At 30.1% G+C, this 20,544-nt stretch overlaps 2 protein-coding genes across 6 annotated transcripts; both read left to right on the top strand.

Moving 5' to 3' along the window:
- Positions 1-4,212: 4,212 nt before the first annotated feature.
- LOC110647397 (uncharacterized) lies at positions 4,213-16,240 on the top strand. 5 transcript variants are annotated; one of them, XM_021801210.2, is made up of 19 exons: positions 4,213-4,360; positions 5,932-6,183; positions 6,316-6,400; positions 6,488-6,565; positions 6,653-6,712; positions 6,834-6,938; positions 7,153-7,263; positions 8,068-8,109; positions 8,496-8,612; positions 8,718-8,902; positions 10,780-10,910; positions 10,985-11,134; positions 11,297-11,388; positions 12,151-12,199; positions 14,227-14,297; positions 14,625-14,744; positions 14,866-14,951; positions 15,241-15,286; positions 15,948-16,240. In XM_021801210.2, the coding sequence occupies exons 2-19, from the start codon at positions 6,107-6,109 to the stop codon at positions 15,978-15,980; spliced, it is 1,638 nt and encodes a 545-aa protein (XP_021656902.1). In that variant the 5' UTR covers positions 4,213-4,360; positions 5,932-6,106; the 3' UTR covers positions 15,981-16,240. The 5 variants fall into 5 exon arrangements, with proteins under 5 accessions (XP_021656902.1, XP_021656901.1, XP_021656900.1 ...); XM_021801209.2 differs by having other exon boundaries at positions 4,264-4,409; XM_021801208.2 differs by having other exon boundaries at positions 4,301-4,473.
- Positions 16,241-17,554: 1,314 nt separating this feature from the next.
- Positions 17,555-19,242, top strand: LOC110664274 (RING-H2 finger protein ATL52). The gene has a single exon (XM_058144372.1). It carries the CDS (start codon positions 17,992-17,994, stop codon positions 19,078-19,080), a length of 1,089 nt encoding a protein of 362 aa, XP_058000355.1. The 5' UTR covers positions 17,555-17,991; the 3' UTR covers positions 19,081-19,242.
- The last annotated feature ends 1,302 nt before the right edge of the window (positions 19,243-20,544 follow it).

Raw genomic sequence — 20,544 nt, 5'->3', positions numbered from 1 at the left:
AAATTTTTAAGATTTCTTATAGTAATTATGAAAATTATATAAATAACTAGTGTGTTTATTAAAAATAAAAATAAAATTAAAAAACTAATTAATATTCTTTAATTTTTAAAAATGATAAATCATTATAAATAAAATAATTTTTAAAAAATAATAAATAAAAATACACAGAAGAGTAATTAATATTATGAAGCAAAGGTGACTAAATAATAATAATAATAATAATAATTTATCGGTAAAACTAATTAAGTTCATATTTCAGTTTTCAGATTCAAATTATATTAATATTGAGTTGATTTTGTATTAAAAAAAAATTGAGTTAGGACGTGTAGATGGCCTTTCTCCTATACAGAGAACAGGGTATAAAAAAAAAACTATCAAACAAATCAATTTGATCAAATCTAAATTAAAATTAATAATTTTATATGTTTAAATATTAATTATAATTTAAAAATAATATAATTTAAAATTTTGATTTAGGTTTTAAATTAACATAATAAAAGTTCAATTCGGTTAATATGAAAATTAAATATATATAATTCTGTAATTTAATTTATTAATTTCAATATGAATATTGATAAAATTAATTTTGTCAATTTAATTTAATAAAATACAATAAACCCATTCAAACCAACTAATTTACAACCCTAATAGAAAAATGGTTAAATTGAGCACTGAAGTAGACGTTTTAAATATTAGAAAGCACTTGAAAAACTTTGAGATAATATATATATATATATATACCACACAAATAAAGAACTTAATTTTAATTTTTATCAAAATAAGAATTTAATAATTAAATTTATGAGAATTGATTTAGACAAATGTGTAAGCAAATAATTTTTTTTATATAAAAAGAGGGTTCAATTTACCTTTATATTTGGACATAGATCATGATTATCTAGTTTCTGTAGAATCTATCACTAAAATACTGTTAAGTGAAGTAAAAAAAAATATATGAGATGAAAAATGAAAACTATTCACCTTACGTGAACTTTTGTGAATAAGTGATTATTTTATAAAAAATCAGGAATATTCATCTTTCTGCTAAACAAGGTATTGGGATGATAAAATTGAAATTGAAATTGAAATTGAAATTAGAGCAATATACAAAAGTGATAAATTATTGTTGATGTATTGAAGTGTAGTCTCTAAGTGTCTAAGATTTACACTTTTATCATATAGATTAAAGTTGACATCAAATTTATATTTTATGTTATCAATTGCAAAACTATATTTCCAAGCTAATATTTCTAAGCTTCTTCATAGAGAAAGTTTGAAAATCAATTTCATATTGTATATATTTTGGTAGTCAATTTTCTTTTTTTATTTGGTATTTCTTATAGCATATACTTTAGCAAAGTACAATGTAGGGGTTATTTCATAATATATTTAATTTGAGGAAGCTTATGAGGATGTTCCATTTTTCATTAATTATGATGTGATTTCTTTTCTGTCCTCAATGAAATTATTTTATTAAAAAAATATTAATTTTGTTATATTATTTCTTTAATACAATTAATTTTAATTATAATTTAAATTTAATATTTTATACTTTATAATTTTAGAAATGGCTCAAGATAATATATTACATGTATGATAGAACTGATTTTCTTAATTTAATTCTGTTTGCTTTTAGGATGGCTCTTGAACTCAATTAATTTTTTTGGATCTTATTTCGATTTTAATTTATACAGAGGAAGAATAGAAAGACCTTATCTTAATTTCAAATTTTCATTGCCTAGTAATATATTATTATTTTTTATTAAAAAGTAATTTATTTTTATATATTTAAATATTATAATTATAAAAAATATAAATATATTATTAAAATAATATAAAAAACTTATATTTCTAATTATATTATATTTTTAATAAATAAATTTATATTATATATAAATAAATTAAAATAAAAAATAAAAAGAAAACTGACCGCGAGAAAATCTATATCATCCCACTTCTCTGCAGGAAAGTTCTTGTCTCCTGTTGGGCGAGGAAGGGGGAACGATCTCCACCCAACTCACGCTATTGTTATTCTTATTTGTTTTTAACATTTTTTTTTATAATTTTATTTTTATTATTATTTAAGTAAGTGTAATTAATGTAAACTCAGAATTATTTGAGAACGAATTAAAAAATTATTTGATTAAATATTTATATTAAAATATGTTTACAAAATACATGAATTTATAGAATAAAAAATCTTATACAGTAATAAAATAATAATACGAAGAAAAAATAATAATATTCAGCGTGCATAACAAGTTGGATGAACGCGTCATAGTTAAATAAAAGATTCAAAAGAAATTAAAGTTGACTATGCATAGCTTCCGAGAGCAGTGCAGCAGCCATGGAAGACAGATCATACCCTAAGTTGACCGTCGTTTTTAATAAAACGAGTGTTATCTTATAAAAAAAATATATATATAGAATGAGAGTGAAATTAACGTTAAAATATAGCCCTGAAGAATTTTAATTTAATTGCACTCACAAATTTAATTTATTGAAAAATACTTTTTTTTTTAATTTAAAAACAAGGAGAAGTAGAGGAGATAGGCAGGTAGGGACTAAGGCATGCTGTGTCTGGTGTGCCATTTGGCGGCTATCTGGCCGCAGGTAGACGCATCTGATTTCCTCCTTCGTAACGCCCCTCCTGCCTTTTTTATTACTTTATTCTTATGATAACAAGGTGGTGTTGATTATTTATTATTTTTTATTTTAATAATATAATTTAATATATATTTTTATAATTATATTATAAAATTTTAATTAATTATAATTTTATTTTAAATTTTAATAAATAAATAAATAAAGTTAATCAATAAATTATATTTTATTATTTTTTAATTTATTTCATATATGTCAATAAAAATAGGGGTGAGCATTCGATTTGAATCGAATCATATCGAATTAAATTATGAAAATCGAATTATATATTTTAAAAATCGAATCGAACTAAAATAGATGAAAAATTAAATCGAATCAAACTGTTTTATTTTAATTAAGTTTAGTTCAAACCGATCAATTTTGATTTTTAATTATTTTTTAATTTCAATTTAATTTTTAAATTATTTAGTTTAATTTTAATTTAAATCTAATAATTATTAATTAATGAAATTAAATAATTTATTATTATATATTTAAGATATTTTTTTTAAATAAAATTAAAATTAAATATTTTATTATAACAAATTAAAGTTAGGAAGAGAATAAAACACCACAGTTTAATGAAGGTCGGTGCATTTAAGTTACGATTATCATCAATCTTTTTATTGGTGTATTTTACATAATTTTCAATTGAGAAGCACATAAAACCAAAACTAGATCAAATGGCCATAATGAACGATTTCCTCAATTTTTATGATTTTTTATTCTATTGCATAAAGTATAAACATTGCATTCTTTTTATTTTTAATTAATTTCTCTAATTGAATAATATTCTCTTTTTTTTTTTAATTTCCTTTTTAATCAACGTTGAGAAAATTTAATTTTAAAATGATAAAATAAAAAAGAAATATATATTGATTCATAAATAACAAGTGTTTTATATAATAAAATTTATAGTTGGCATTTTTATTATTTATTTTTTGTGGTTGGAGATAAGAATTATTTCTACATGGCATATTTTTAATAATATGTATTTTATGGTTAGTTACTTTTATTAAAATGTATAATTATTTTATTACAAGAAATAAAATAATTTAATGAAATTTTACGTGATTTTTATAAATTAATATTTTTTAAAATTTTAATTATAAAAAATTTATTAATTAAATTTTTTTTATGAAAAAATTCAACAGAAAAATTACATGTAGCAAATTTTATTAAAAAAATTATAGAAATAAATTACTCATTTATTATAATAAATTACGTTAAATTAAAATAATTAGTTGTGTTTCATATTCTTTTTCATAATAATTATTTTTTCTCTTAAATTAATATTTTTTCTTAATTAATACCTTTATAAAATATATTAATTTATAAAAATTATACGAAATAAATTATAAAATTTTATTAAATTAACCTATTTTAATAATAAAATGAATTAATAATAATAATAATAATAATAATAATAAAAATAAATAATTTAAAAAAAGGTGGCCCGGAATTTTAGATCGGAGAATACTATGAATTCAAAGAAGGAATAATCTCCTCACGTAAAAAAAAGGCGTGTGAATTCTTGTTTTCAAGGGTCAATTGACTTCCATTTCACATTCCTTTTTCCTTTTCTCATTAGCCTGTGACCGACCGATACGTCTCGTTTTCACAAAGACCATAAAATCCTTAAAAAAGTTAAAAAAAATAAGATACTGTTCCCAGAGGCCAACGCTTGATTTTAATTAACAGACTCTCTCTCTAGAATGTACGTATACGTGAGCTGATGGATCTATCTGCTAGCCTTTTGATTTGGGGTATCTTTTTCTGTTATCTTTTACAATAGGATTCGATCTCTCTCTGTGGTTCTTCATCAAACAGGTTTTCTTCTTACGTGTGCGATTGGAAATTCTTGTTGCAATTCTGTCTTTCTTTTTTTTGTTGGCGATAACGAACTTTTGAAATTTGTAAATGTCGGTTCTCTCAATTTTTCTTTGATTCATTTTGGGTCCTTGAATTGAATTTGTGGAATTTGACTACAGTAAATGTGAGATTTTTTGAATTCGTTTCGCAGCTTGTTTTCTCTGTAGCATAATTTTCGTTCCAACTCCAAAAACCCAATCGGTCACTTGGAATTTCTCTTCTTTGATTTGTGTTCAATCCTGATTAATTCGGGGTTTGTTTACTTCTTCTTTTTCTTTGTTTGTTTAATCTATTTGACGACTGTATGTGTCTGCTCCAATATTGAGGTTTATAGGTGGCAACTTCTTGGCTTGTTTGATTTATTTATTTATTTTTATTTTCGTCCTTCCTATTTTTTTGGAGGAACTTTCCTATGTTAATTGTGTTCTTTTCACTATATAGAGAAGAATAAATGTGCAGCTTATATCATGCCTTGTAGGTGAAGAGCAAATGAAATTTCTTTTTTGGGGTAACGGATGAGTAAATGAACTTCATAATTATTTTCTCACTTAATTTAGTTTTCACAAATGTGAATAGTTAAACTTTGTCAGATATTTGTTTGGCCCTTTACTGCGATGTAAATGAATAATACCATTGTAAGTTTTGTATATTAAATTACAGCTTTTCTAACTTCTCAAGATAGCAACTTGAGTGAGAAGACACGAAAATTATCTACCAATGTTCTTCATTTCTACCCACTGCACGTGTTTGAAAGGTTCTGCGGAGAGTGGGTCTGGGATTTTATAATCTATTAATGTAGACTAGATAGTTTATTGAGTTGTTGACTCCAATCAGTTGGTGGAATGCTTATTTTTGGTGACTTTCCACAACTACACCTTATGTTCAAATATGGGTTCCATTAGTTGGCTAACCTCCAAGAATTCTATCTTTTTGTTGCTTGGGGCTCCCTCAGTGCAGTTTAAGTTGAACTGAGGTTTTTTCCAATTGGCTTGAATCCAAGTGTCTGAAAGAGGGAGAGCCATGTAGTGGATCCTCTTCCAATCCATGTGCTCCATGCGGGAACATGATTCATGAGTGGTCTTCTATTCTTTCAAGTTGTGTAACTTGTAATTTAATGGGGAATACCTTCATTTAAACATTATTTACTTTTTCAGTCTGCAATTAATGTTATAATTGCTTTTCTCTGTTCTTGTTCCTCACATGAGAATGTGTTTTTATTATTATTATTCTACTCAACTCAACTAAGCCTTTGTCCCAAAAATTTGGGGTCGGCTACATGGATTTTCTTTCTACACTCTAAACGATTTTGGGTTAAATTCTCGGAAATGTGTAATACTTCTAGGTCTTTTATTGTTATTATTATTATTTTAATTTTTTAAATGGCTTCAAGTCTGATTGTATATTATGACTTTGTAGTTGAAGTAACTTAAACCACTTGGGAGTGGCAACCTGTAAAGGAACGTTTCACCTTCTGGGCAAAAAGAAAGTGGGGAATAAAATGAGGTAAAATGCATGATTTAGGTGGTGATCATGGAAAACTTTGGATGTCATTCAATCAGAGGGAGTCTTGAAGGGAACCTAAGCCAATGCAATGTCTTCAAGTAAAAGCCCTATGCAAGGGCTTAACAATGATGGGGCTCAGACTCAAAGCTCTAATTCTATAAACAGGTATTGCCTTGACCAAGAGTGCAAGAAAGAAGTGCTTCATGCAAATTCCTCTGTGAATCAAATCAATTTGACAAAGACTGGATGTAAGATTTATGTGATGTTTTATTTGAGGTAAATATTTCTTTTGTTTAGCAGGCATAATATTGAAGCACCTCTTACACAAAGGAGGTTAAAAGGTGATGAAAATTTCAATTATTCTGAAGACAGAGAGGCAGTGGTATTGTTACTTTTCATGTATCTTTTTAGAAATTTTGATCCTAAACATGGTGAAGCTTCATGGATCCCTTACATGATGAGTTTATAGGAGCTGTATTCACGAGTGAGAGCACAGAAAGAAGAGATCCAGATTCTCCGTAAACAAATTGCAGCTGCTTATGTTAGGGTATGTGTTTCTCGAGGCCTGTGCTTGTGCATATAGATAATTGTTATGGCTATAAGTTTCTCACTTGTTTAATCTCTTTGGTGTCAGGAGCTGCAACTGCTGAATGAAAAATATGTGTTGGAAAGGAAGTTTTCTGATTTGAGAATGGTACTTCTATTTTGAAAAATAGATTTTTTTTATACACTTACCTGGTGCTACTAAGCTGAAATGTTAATCCAGTTTATCCCTCTGTGGCTTAGAGTCTGAAATGGCATTATTTTGATCATAGGCAATTGATGAGAAGCAAAATGAAGCTATTACATCTGCCTTGAATGAATTGGTTCGCAGAAAAGGCGATCTTGAAGAAAACTTAAAATTGGCCCATGATTTGAAGGTATACTAATGCCTTTCTACTTTCTACCCCCAACTTATATCTTTCTGTTTTCTTTCAATCCATTGTATGTATTTGCTATGCTGTGTGGACCTTAATCTACTTCCAAAGGAGCTTTATTTCCTTATCTATGTTCACTTTCATGTACTCCTTTCCTTAATTTCTTCATAAATGTGTTCTTGGTATTTAGATGTGCTAATGGTTTTCTATTCTCCAGGTTGTAGATGATGAGAGATATATTTTCACGTCATCCATGCTTGGCTTACTGGCTGAATATGGTGTTTGGCCCCATGTCATAAATGCCTCTGCTGTATCCAACAGCATAACGGTATTAATTATTTACTTCACATATATCTGTGACAAGTGGACACATGTCCATTTTACAGTTTATAAGGTGCATTGTTCCCTTTTCAATTTTGCCAATTCTTTTGCCAGGCATGAGAAAATGCTATTTATTTTTTGTGTTGAACCACTAACATGCTGTGAATTTATTCTGCTTTGCAGTCTCTTCAATCTTCAATCAAATTCACAACGTATATCATTTATGTGCATTAATGTTCAGCAAAAAATACTAAATTAGTAATAAGAAGTAAGAACCAAACGGCACCTTTAATGTAATAATAGATGTTAAATATTTATAGATATATACTGGACATATAGCTGAACTGCCTAGTGTTGTGCACATGTATCCCCGACATAAGACCTGCTAACTGAAATCTCCTGTATTAAAGGTTCTTCACCTCCTGAGGGACTCCTAGTTTCTTCATTGAATTATAATGTCTGTATTATATGAATTCAGCGATTAGGATATTTTCCAGGCCAAAGCTTTTTGTACAAACAACATAATTTTTTTGTTAGAATTTCCACAAGTGATTGTACAATCAACATTGTTCAAACACTGTCATGAACTATTCTAAGTCCATGTGATAGTACGAAAGTCTTGATTGCTTCTGTTGTACTCACTATTACTTGATAGTTTGTTTGTTATTTTTCCTCCTGTTTATTCTCCCATTGGCTGGCAGGCGGACATGATGCCTAAAAACTGTTTTAATTACCAACATGTATCCTAATTGTCTATGAATAATATGTTTACCAAATTTGATATAACTTTGCTTTTCTTGATGTCATGCAGCATCTGCACAATCAATTACAGTCAAAGATTAGAACTTCACATGTAAGGTTCCTATATTGTATAATTGGTTAATGGGAATTCCTGATTATTCTATTGGATTTTCCTTGATCTTGATATTGATTAAATACTCAAATGCTTCCCCTCATCTAATTTATGATACAGATATATATATATATGATTCTGACCTCATCGTTTATTTGCTTCTTAGACTTGCAGATTTACCTACCTACATGCCTCTCACAAACTTACTGAAACATTTTATCATAACTTGCCATTTTAATTCTTGAACCAAGATTGTTTCTCCTTTGTTTACAGATATGTTACTGAAGTATTTTTGAATTGTAACCTTTTCTTTGTCATCTCATAAATTGTAATGTTGATTTACAATTTGAAATGATAATATTGGCATGGATTTACATTTATCACAGGATAAAATCAGAGATTTAGTGGTGGGCTTTCGTAATGAGAGTGAATTTCATGATAAAGATAACACTGGTACGGGCAACTTGATGCGTCAAGCTCCTCATCAATCCACGGTACTACTGGCATGTAATCTACTTGTTTACTATCTCCCTTTTCATTGCATCAACTCGGGTTTATCATCTCATCTGATATTTTTCTTTACCATCTCTCTCTCTTTCTCTCTCCAGAATCAAAATGGCATTTCTCCTTCTAATCACCATATAGACGAATGGCATTTGGAGCCAACTGATACAATGATGAGATATAGACATGAAATTGATGTGGCAAACAAAGCAAGGTTAATGCTTAATGGAGAGATGCATCAACAGTTAAACAAAAACAATTTGCCAGAGTTCTCATTTGATCCTTCTAGGTTGGTACTGTCTTTGTACTTTAGTTGAATTCTCAAGCCCAAGGGGTTGGAGTACAAAGCAGGATGCAAGTTGCAATTGAGTTAGACTTAGCACACCTCCACCAAAGTGGCCTAGGCCATCTTGGTTTGGTTGTCCTAGAATTTATATGACCCTCAAATTTCTGTCTTTGCCAATGTGGGAAACCATTCACATCCCAACACTCGCCTTCAAGTGTAATTAGGCTTAACCTGTTGAGGCCTAGTCATTTCATGCCATATGGTGGTCCACCTACTTGGATTTGGTTTCTTATAGCTCTATCCTTAGGTTCTAGCACGCTAACCTAGCCCATAGATCCACTTAAGTCTAGTTTGATTAGATCAACTCATGGTTCTAGCTCATTGCGGCTCAACCTACCCACAAAAATAGTTTTATATCTCTAACACACTCCTGGCTCCTGCATGCAAATGCCACTGGGCTTGAGGCGTGGACAAACACATGCCTATTTTACTTTGTGTTTAGATGTTTAATTAATGAATGACGATGACTAGGATTTAAAATCTAAACCTTTTGATTTGAAAGGCTCTAATACCATATTGAATTCTCGAGCCTAGGGGGTTGGAGCACAAAATGGGATGATAGCTGCAATTGGGTTGGACTTGGCACACCTCAATCAAAATGGCTTTGGTTTGGTTGCCTTGTACTTTATATGGCGCTCAAGTTTCTTTTTGTTTGCAAATATGGGAAACCATCCACAATATATCCTAACAACTTTCAATCTATCAATCTCGGTTCTTTTTTTTATGGGTAATATTGTGGTTAGTGGTATTTGAAAAATTATAAATTGTGTACATATTTAGTTTCTATACAGTTTGTGATGTGCTGCAGTAAAATTTTTATTTGTTAGAGAATTACACCATTTAGTTGTCACTTTCCTCTGATGCGTACATGTATTAGCATGGTTCTTTGTTTTACTCTTTTATGTTTTCAATAATCTCCAAAGAAAGAAAAGAGACTGTTGAAGATCCAGTCCATATTGTTTAGGAAGCTAGAATTAGTCATTACGCTCCAAGTTCAATAGTAATATTACGTTCCATATGTAACGTTGAAATTGCAGTTTTTTGAATTTTCCACTTACCGTTTTGTACCATTGTTCGAAGCACCATATTGTTGGCTTGTAAAAAAGTGAATCAGTTAGGGTGTTAGCATTCATCTAACAGTTTGTTTGTTGTTTGATTTATTAGAAGTTCTAATTCTATCTAGAATTAGACTGACTTGAACCTGATAGCATATCATTCATGGAATACTCAACTCAACCAAGTGTTATTCCCAAAATAATTGGGTTTAGGTGTATGAATCCCTTTCCTCCATCATGCTCAGTTGAGGGCTACATTTTAGCAAGGGCTAGTGATGCTCTATCGTATTTAGCCACTAATCCTCATGTCATTCTTGGTCTACTTATCATCTTTTTTAGTATTATAACTCAGATATACTATTTTTTGTGCTAGCGCATGCAGTCTGTGTTGGACATGACCAAACTATCTTACTTTTCTCTCTTTCAACTTATTGGGTGCCTCTTCTACCTTCATAGAAATATACCCATTTCTTTTCTGGTGCTTTTATGCATAAACATCATCTATCATGGTTTCCTTTACTCTTCCAGACTGCTGCATTCATTATGTAGATGTAATTTCATTTTTGCATAGCACTAGTACCATACATCACAACCAGAAAATTGCAGTCTTGTAGAACTTGTCCTTCAATTTAGCAGGAATTTGAACACATAAGAAATTTCTTTTTCAACCATTTTTAACATTTTCTTCTAACATCTGTTGCTGTAACTGAATACTGCTGGTTCATATTAATGGTTATACCTGGCCAATATATCATTCTCTTGCAGGAAGGTTACTGGTCCTCTCTCCAATAGTTTATTTGATAAAGGTGTCATGAATATGAGAACAGGAGATATGACCAAGGACTTGCTGCATCCTTCCAGCATACATGATGAGATTGCTTCCTCTGTTTCTGAAGGTAAGTGATGTTTTCATCTAGAAACAAGTTCATGACCTCTGTTTAAAAATTTAATATGACTTGTTGCATTTTAGAGGGTCCTGGAATAGATGGGTTTCAGATTATTGGTGAAGCTACACCTGGAGAAAAACTCCTTGGATGTGGATATCCTGTGCGTGGAACTTCTCTTTGCATGTTTCAGTGGGTTCGCCATCTTGAGGATGGCACTAGGCAATATATTGAAGGTAAGAAATGAACTGGTTTTTTCCTTCATAGGATATTTTTAGTTTTTATTTTGTTTTTAGTAAGGAGGCGTAGGGAGGGCGTTGGAGCTCCTCATAGTGTGATTACTTCTTGTTTAATGGTTATTAAATATGCGTAAAATTTCATGGGAATGTTTAACTCAGGAGCCACGAATCCAGAATATGTTGTCACTGCTGATGATGTCGATAAGCTGATTGCTGTTGAGTGCATACCAATGGATGACCAAGGCCGTCAGGTTAACTAATAAATAATATTTCTTTGATTACCTACCAAGCATTTTTCTTAGCCAAGGAAATTAAACTGTAATGTTACTGTGTAGCAAAACTTGGTCTCTGAAATCAAATTTCTTCATGTAGATGTGGCTGCTTTCATTAAAAATGACCACAACCATTGAATTTTTAAAAATGCAATGAAATTCTAGACACTTTATTACAACACTAGAATTCCAGAAAATTGGTACTGTTGTCTTTTAACAGACTATCTTCCTTTTTTCACCATGATATGAAAGGACTTGGTTGCTCAAATGTTTTTCATTATCCATAATATTAATAAAAAGGTATTTATCTTTTTTTAATAATTAATAGTTCCAAACACATAAGCATATACACATTTCCTCATACGGAGACTACAGTCATTCATGGTATTTTTAACACCTTCTGTGACATATGTAATTATGCACCAGGAATCACAATTTTCCAAAATTACAACAAACTGTCATTCCTGTTTTTCAATGCTTTTAAATGATTTTTAAATTGGATAGGCAGTCTGATGGTCCTTATGAAGACAAATTTTTGAACCTCAATGCTTGCCTTGCTTTTGGTTCAATCATTGGAATTTTTGTGTCCAAATCCACTTTGTTGTTTGAAATGAATGGTCTCCGTTTCTACTTTCTAGAAATTTGACTTATTTCATTATCTATGTTTCTAATAAAAAATAATGCAGCTTTTGATATTTGTGATGTTCGAGAATCTTGTTTTCTTATTGTTTATTCTATCAGGGAGAACTGGTGAGGCTTTTTGCAAATGATCAGAACAAAATAAAATGTGGTAAGTGTGAGATTCATAAACGTCTGTTGGATTTGAAGATCCTTGAAAATGACCAAGTTAAATTATAGTTGATAGTGACTGTTGTTAAAACATGTGTGTATATTTTCAACTTGTTTCTATTTTTGTAGCATTAAACAATTTGTTTAAAACAGTGGCAGATGTAGAATTTTATCAATCACATTGCGTATGAACCAGATTTTCTTCCTTAATACTGTTTTTGGTTCTATAGTACCTGTCTTCCAAATTCCAATGGATAAAATGTGTGATGTTGCAGTCATCTATTAGATCATGGTGTATAACAACTATGTTTTCTATTTATGTTCAAATAAATTTTGACAACTATTCATGAACTTATCTAGTTGTAACATTACAGTCCCTTATTTTAAAAATGTAACATAAAACTCCATTAACTTTCAAATTTTGCACAGTAAAATCCCTCTAACCTCCAATTACTAGGTTTTTCAGTTAGATGCTGACTTGGACAGTTTCAGCATGGAGTTTAGTCAGTATTTCACTTTTCTCTCTCAAGCCATGTGTAAATTGAGTCCTTTTTCTCTCTATAGACAGAATAATTTTTCATGTGTAAAGAGAATAATTTTACACTTTGCATAAGAGTCCAGAGAAATGTTGACAAGTGCCATGCGGGAGCTATTCACATCAGTTTCTAACTGAAAAATCAGTAATTTAAAGTTAGAGAGATTTTACTGTGCAAAATTTGAAAGTTTAGGGGGTTTTATGTTACATTTTAAAGTTAAAGGACTGTAGTGTTATAACTATATAAGTTCAGGAACAATTGTTGAAATTTATCCATTTCTGTTCATACTTTTGATGAGAGTATAATATTTATGAAACTTAGGGTCTATTTGTTTCAAATTCTGGAATCAGAATCGTAATCAAGGCAAATTGGAAACAAAGAATATTTTTCCTGATTGTTTGGGTCAATTAGGAATCGGAATTTGATACCCTTTGAGACATTTGATTCCACTGATCTCTAGAATCAGAATCAATATTAAAATGTGAAATTCAATTGAATTTCATATAGTTAATGTTTGGTATAATTTTATGATTGTAATTCATTTATCCTTACTTCCTAAAATACCTCAATAGTAAAACAATAATGCTTTCTGTTAAAATGTTTAATTGTCAAACTAATGGCTTGAAACAGTAATGCTTTCTTTCAAATTGTTTGATTTTTTATTTTTTTCGGTTTGGTAAGGTTCTAGTTTGGATTTTGATTCCTAAAACAATTTTATGCAATTGTCAAGGAAAGTCATAACTGAATTCCTATTTAAGTTTTAAAATTAGTTGCTAATATACACAATATATCATATGATAATCATTTAGCTATTTCTTAATTATATAGTCTTTAACTTTTAGGTACATATATAATTAAGAATTATAAGTTGATTTAATATATTTATAACTAAAATTATTAAGAAAAGGTAGAAGAATGAAAAAATATTATTAGGTTTTATATATATATATATATATATATATATATATATATATATATTACAAATTTAGTTGTATATAAATATATACAATTATATTGAAAGTATATAACATAGCTAAAAAATCATAGAAAAACATATATATAAAGTCGGTACTTTGGTTTGATACAGATCTAATACGGTCCTGGTTTAATTTTAGTGAAGAACTAGGACCAAACCAAAAAAGTAAAATAAATTCAGTTCGGTACGGTTCTAATTGGTTCAATATGGTTCCTTGGTTCGGGGTCTCCAAGAACCATGAACGCCCCTATTATTTTTTATAAAGACACAAGACTGTCCCCCAGTAGGACTATTAGTGGAAAGCAGGAGTGCCACTGGCTGTTGTGTCACTCATCAAGAAGGGGAGAGAGAGAGAGAGGGAAAGTTTATGGTTTATCAAAATGCTATGTTTCCTGAAGACTCCTGCATTGTGTTTGTTTACATATAGTCATAAAGATGTTCTGATTATTGTTTATTGACTTTTTGCCACTGAAAGTTATAATATTTGCACAAGTTTCTAATGTTTTGCTTCTGTAGACCCAGACATGCACCAGGAGATTGACTTATACATGTCTAAAGGTGAAGCCACATTTAGTGTTCAGTTGCTGGTGGGTTATGCTTGCTTTAACATATTTACATATTAGATAAGCCATTTGCTTGCTTTAACAATAATTGTCTTAAGATAAAGTTTTAGGTCTTGTATTTTTGAAGTGGTCATGAGTCATTCAAATGAAAATTGTGTTTGACAATACTTTTTTTATTATATTTTAATTCTTGTATTTCCAAAATGGTCATATGTTATTCAAAATAAGGTTGTGTTGATTATTATATTTCTCACCTCTCAGTTCCCTGTATTTAGTTTAGAATTAATAGAGATTACGGGAATTATGTTATAACCAATTTTATGACCTTAAATATTTTATTTCCTTTTATAGACAGACTCTTCCGACCATTGGGAATCAGCATTTCTAGTTTTGCAACGATCACGCTATCAAATCAAGAGCATAAGTGAGGAAGTTGAGCTGATTGCAGAGAAATTTTCAAAGAATTTATCAGTATGTTCTTAACTTTCAATATTATGTCCTTCTCTTCTTCTTCCTTGGGGGAGGGACTTGCAAGAGTACATATTAGAAAATAAAAGGCATACTCTAATTTTGTATTTTGTTGATTTTGCAGATCAAAATTCCTTCTGGAGTCTCAACACAATTTGTTTTAACATGTTCTAGTGGATCTTCTCATCCTCTCAATACATATGATGTTAGGTAATTGTTACTTAATGTTGAGTTTTCTATTGGATTTAATTTAATCCCCCATATTTTGTTTCTTGATTTAACTTTTCTTGCATGCATAGAATTGTCTAGAGAACTTAACAAAGTTTTGTTGCTTAATACAATAATTTTTAGCACCTTCTTGATTTCTATGCATTTTGCGAAAGGGAAAGTGTTATAATATTTAATGTGTGCATCAAATAATTAATATTGAATCAAACTATTTTTCTTTTGCTTTTGAAAGAACCCTGTTTGACATGTTGCTACTCATGTTGTTTTGTAGGACACGTGATACTCTTGTGTTGACAATGAGAATGTTCCAAAGCAAGGTACTTTTCTTTTTGGATCTTGTCAAATTCTACTTGAAGAATGTGCCATGTTCTGTATGTGCTTACATAGTTGTTTTGTTTGCATGTCGACTTTTTGATGTCACCTTATTTGTTTAGATACATAGAATATTTTGATGATTATGACTACAAGAAAGGAACCTATATGAAGTACGAATGAAACTCAGCTCTAAGATGCATGATTTTAGCTTCACTAAATGATACCAAGTTAGTCCACGGAGACATTTCACAGAATACCAGCATTTGTGGTTCCCTGCTTATCACGTATATTAGAATGCTTATTCATTTTTAGGTAATTCCTGATGTTTGACAACTTTTCACTTAGTGGCAAAGGCAAATGATATTAATTCATGATAAGTCTGTTTGCTCTCTGAAACACAAATGCATCAACATTCTACCATTGAGGTTCCAAAGATTATGAGAAATTGGCTACATGCGGACTCTGGTTCCTTTTACCTAAATTATGTGTTATTTTTATTTTATTTTTCATTTTCTAATAATCTGTTTTATCCAACATAACAAATGCATGAACATGCACCTATGCAGTATGCACAGGCAAAACATTTTTATTTTGCTCATATTTTTATGTGAGTTAATCATGGTATGTTTTGACCTTACTATGTGCATATGCCCTATGGAACAGGCATTGGATGAGAAGAGGAAGGGTAGAGCATGAAACCACAGGTTTCTCTGATACTCGGGTAGTGTTTATAGTAAAATTCATTCATGTTAGAAGATAATAAGACAATAAATCTGGAGGAAGTTTTGCGCGTATGAACAAAACATTTAGATTGATTAGATGTTTGTGTATTGTAAAATGTTATTCCTGTCTTGGTGAATTTTTCTTCAGTGTTGTCCCTAATTTAAAAATTATCTTGATATCACGTGGTGGTCCTCACAATTTTCAACCTGAGATCCTCGGTTGTCTTTGTGCCACAGACCGCACTGTCGATCTTCTAATGTTTTTACTTGTCCTTTCTAGTTTAATTATGATTATGATCTCCTGGGCGAACACAATTTTTATTTGAGAATTAAGAAATATCTTTCTTTTTGGTTCACAAGAATTTAATAATTTAAAAATATGAAATGACAGTTAATGTCTTTCAGAACCATCTAATGGTTGAGTTGTAGTGGATGGGTCCTAATATGTTGAAGCTGAAATGATCACAAAGTACTAGAAAGAAACAATTGAGCAAACTGACTCAAAAACCAATTATAAATAGTTGTACAAGGATTAGATCTGAGGTAAAAAGTATCAATCTTAATTAATTTCTTCTCATTTGAGTGTCACTGATGATGATGATGATGATGTGATATTGCATGCTTAAGCTAACCGCCAAGTTACTAAACAGGTTGTGACGTTGGAAAATTTTTAAAATTCTTGTTGAAGAAGGTAAGGCTTGTATTTGTCCACGGAATTGGGTATGACTTAGAAGCATCAATTCACGACTCCATTTATAAAATGTTTTGCATATGAAATAACTTGTGTTAAATATATATATATTAATTTGGCTCCATGTAGATTTTCCACTGGAAACCTCATTAATATATTAAAAAATTAACCTTTTTTATTTTTTTATGTAAAAGGCTAAAACTTACTCTTCATAGTTAATAATTTCTTTTATTTTTTATCAATATAGTGTCTTGTGTTTGTCATCATTAGCATTGTTTTGAAGTGATATTAATACTTAATAAAATATTATTTTTAATGCCACATCATTGTGGATATTCATCGCCATGTTAACATGAATATTGGTATTTATTGTCATATTAGCGCCATACCAACGCTAAGCTAGCATGGGTGTTGGTATTTAATGCCGCATCACTCTCTTAACTGACAATTTCGATTATGCTTTGCTAATGGAGTATGATACAAAGTAACAGTTTGATAAAATTTGAACTGCAATTTTTTATGTGTCAAATTATGAAATACATAATTTTTTTTTTTTTTACTTTTCCCTAAAAACAATTTTAGCTAATATTATTCATCCAGCATATGTTTTGTAAGTATTGATTTGGGGCATGTGGCCATGTGCAAGTGTAGGACTTTTACTAGTACAACTAATAAATGCCAAAGCCCCTCTAATCTGATACTCAGAAATCAGAGTGCAGAATCTTGCGTATATAAGCCTATACAGGCTAAACAGTTTCATCCAATAAATCTCTTCCAAGTGAGAAAACTCATGTGCTTGCACGTGAGTACAACTCCTCAAAGTATTCTAGCGTTCCCTCATTTCAATATCCATGATGTGGCCAGATCCCATTGGTTGATTATCTTAAGCTGCGGTGGCTTCCACAGGAGATGTAAAGCGGCCACTCACCTACACTTTACCTACCATTTAAGCTTGGGCGGTACTTCACTTCACCCATTGAATTGATTAGAAACTTTGATGCTAAAAAACACAACTAAATAACGTCAACAAATCATCATCTCCATTCTCCAATGAAACAAAGCCAAAGCCAGAAAAGCCAAAGATCCACCAAAGAATAAAGCAGGAGAAGATAAGGAGAGAGAGAGAGAGAGAGAGAGAGAGAGATCAACTTCCTGTCTCCTTTGCTTCCTTTCTTTTCTATTACTACTTGCCTTCTCATCTCTGCCTCTCTGGACCCAAAAATTTAGTGTAAATATTGAGGCAAGTGAACTATTTCAAAATTTACATACAATTTTATTACCAAGATTCAACAACATGGGTTCTGTTGGGAACCAGAATCCTTGGGCAACCTATGATACCTATAAAGATTGTTCCCAGCAAATTTGCAGCATTTATTGTCCACAATGGTGCTATATAATTTTCCCTCCCCCTCCTCCCTTTAACCTTGGAGATGATGATTCTGGAACTGATTTTTCTCCTCTCATTATAGCTGTAATTGGTATCTTGGCAAGTGCTTTCATCCTGGTGAGTTACTATACTATCATTTCCAAGTATTGCAGGCGAGGAGGCCATGGTGATAATAGCTTGGAATTGGGTGAAAATCATGACCAAATCACTAATGAAGCCTGGCAGGGTTCTGCAGCTGGATTGGATGAGTCTCTCATCAAGTCAATTACTGTATGCAAATACAAGAAAGGTGATGGGTTCGTTGAAAGCTCAGATTGCTCTGTTTGTTTAAGTGAATTTCAAGAAAATGAGAACTTAAGGTTTTTGCCTAAGTGTAACCACGCATTTCATCTCCCTTGTATTGATCCTTGGCTCAAGTCTCATGCTAGTTGTCCCCTCTGCCGTGCCAATATTGCACCCACCAACATCCTACCTAGCCAACCACCACCACCACAAGGTCCACCACCGCCAATTCAAGAAACTCCGCCAAGCACTGTCGTGTCTGCCCTTGAATACCAACACAGGATTAATGATGCTGTTCTAGTGGTTCAAGATTTACAAGGGAATGTTCCTGAAGAAACTGTGGTTAGTCTTGTTGTTTGTGGTGATAACATCCTACCAAAGCCTACAATTCAAGATCTTGGATTAAGCACCCAGAATATGGAACAAGAAACAGAAAACATTAATGAAATCAGAGAGGAAGCCATCCAACCAATAAGAAGGTCAGTTTCTTTGAATTCTTCTCTGTGGCATACTCAAGTTTCTATTGCTGATATACTACGCTTGAGCGAGGATGAAAATGGTGATGATGGTTACAAAATGAGAGATACAGAGAAGAATAGAATTGAGATTTTGAATTTGGTTAGAAGTCCTCTTGCAATTAGGAGATCAACTTCAACAGGGAGATTCATGTTCACAAGGTATGAGAAAGGCAGGAGTTCTATGATTCCTAATTGATCAGAATATTTTTTTTCTTTTTTTTTTCCATTTTTTATTTCCATCCCTGATCTGATGTACAAAACCATTATTTTCTTTTTTTTCTTGTGTAGCATAAAAAGCACACCATATAGAGAATTAGAGATCTTGCATATTAAATCTGACAGTGGAGATGATGAGGCCTGAACTTGTTCTTCAATATGTTAAAACCTTAGAATTGGATAAATCGGAGGAGTTAGTACTTGAAATTTAGCCATTGTAATCGAGATGTCAATTTAAAAATATAATATAAAATTCTCTAAATTTAAAAATTTTATAAATAATTATTAAAATTTCTCTTTTAAAATTATGTTTGAGAGAGTACAAAGTTTTCCAAAGTAAATTTTTTGGAAAATTTTTTTGAAGACTTATGAAATCTTTTATTTTTCAACTTATCAAATTAATAATTAAGAAGGTTTTGTTTTTAAAATTCCAAAAAACTTTAAACTTTAAATAGTTTTTCATAATTTTTAAAAATCATCAAAAACCTCTTTTTTCAACTCACTAGATTAATGGTTTACGAAAGTTTTTTTAATTAAACACCTTTAAGAAAAAAAAAAACTTAAACTTTTTAGGAGCAAAATATTAAAAAAATAAAAATTTAAGCTTAAGTTTATTAATAAATAATATATCTTCAACTAATAAATTAAATTAGATTAAATGATATAATTAAATTATTTAATATTACGTGTAAGGTATTCAAATTAAAAAGAATTTTTCCATAAACAATTAAGAATCTTAAAGACTTGAAAGTACAAAAATTTAATTAATTCCATGCATTTTAATTGTAATTAAGGGCCCCATTAGTTGACATGTTATAATCCAATAATTAAGGGCTATTGGATCTAGCAATCTGTTCTTAGGGCACTTTCAGTTTGGTTATTAATTAGGATAGGAAACACAAAAACAAGAAAAGGAAAGGCTATGATGGCTTTGCTGCTTTCACTTCAAAATTACACAAGAAGATGACAGCCATGTTGCATCTGGATCCTTCTTAACAGCCCAAGCCAACCTCAAAAGTGAAAAAATATTTTATTTAAAATTACAAGAATTTTACTTATGTGGATATTGATTAATTAAGTTGAGGAATCAAAATTTAATAGGATTGCTGCATAGAAAGAATATTTTAATAATAGAAAATAATACCCTTATTTTTAGTTTGAATACATAATTTGTTGAGTATTAGATTACTTTTGCTATCGCTAAATCTAATTATTTAGATTTTATATTTTAAAAAAATATATTATTTAATTTTTATATTTTACTTTCGTCAAATTATTTAAGTCTAAATTTTTTACTAGTCAATACATGTTAAATTATTATATAATCACTTAATTTTAGTAAAATTAATTAATTATTTTCTGTATCTTAAAAAATATAATCATTTAATTCTCTAATTTAGTGAAACTAATTAATTTATCCCTAATTTTAAAAAAATATATTCCT

The sequence above is a fragment of the Hevea brasiliensis genome, chromosome 3 (assembly GCF_030052815.1).
Source record: "Hevea brasiliensis isolate MT/VB/25A 57/8 chromosome 3, ASM3005281v1, whole genome shotgun sequence".
Taxonomy (NCBI): Eukaryota; Viridiplantae; Streptophyta; class Magnoliopsida; order Malpighiales; family Euphorbiaceae; genus Hevea; species Hevea brasiliensis.
The sequence above is the reverse complement of the archived record's forward strand: the minus strand, read 5'-3'. Positions and strand labels throughout refer to the sequence as shown.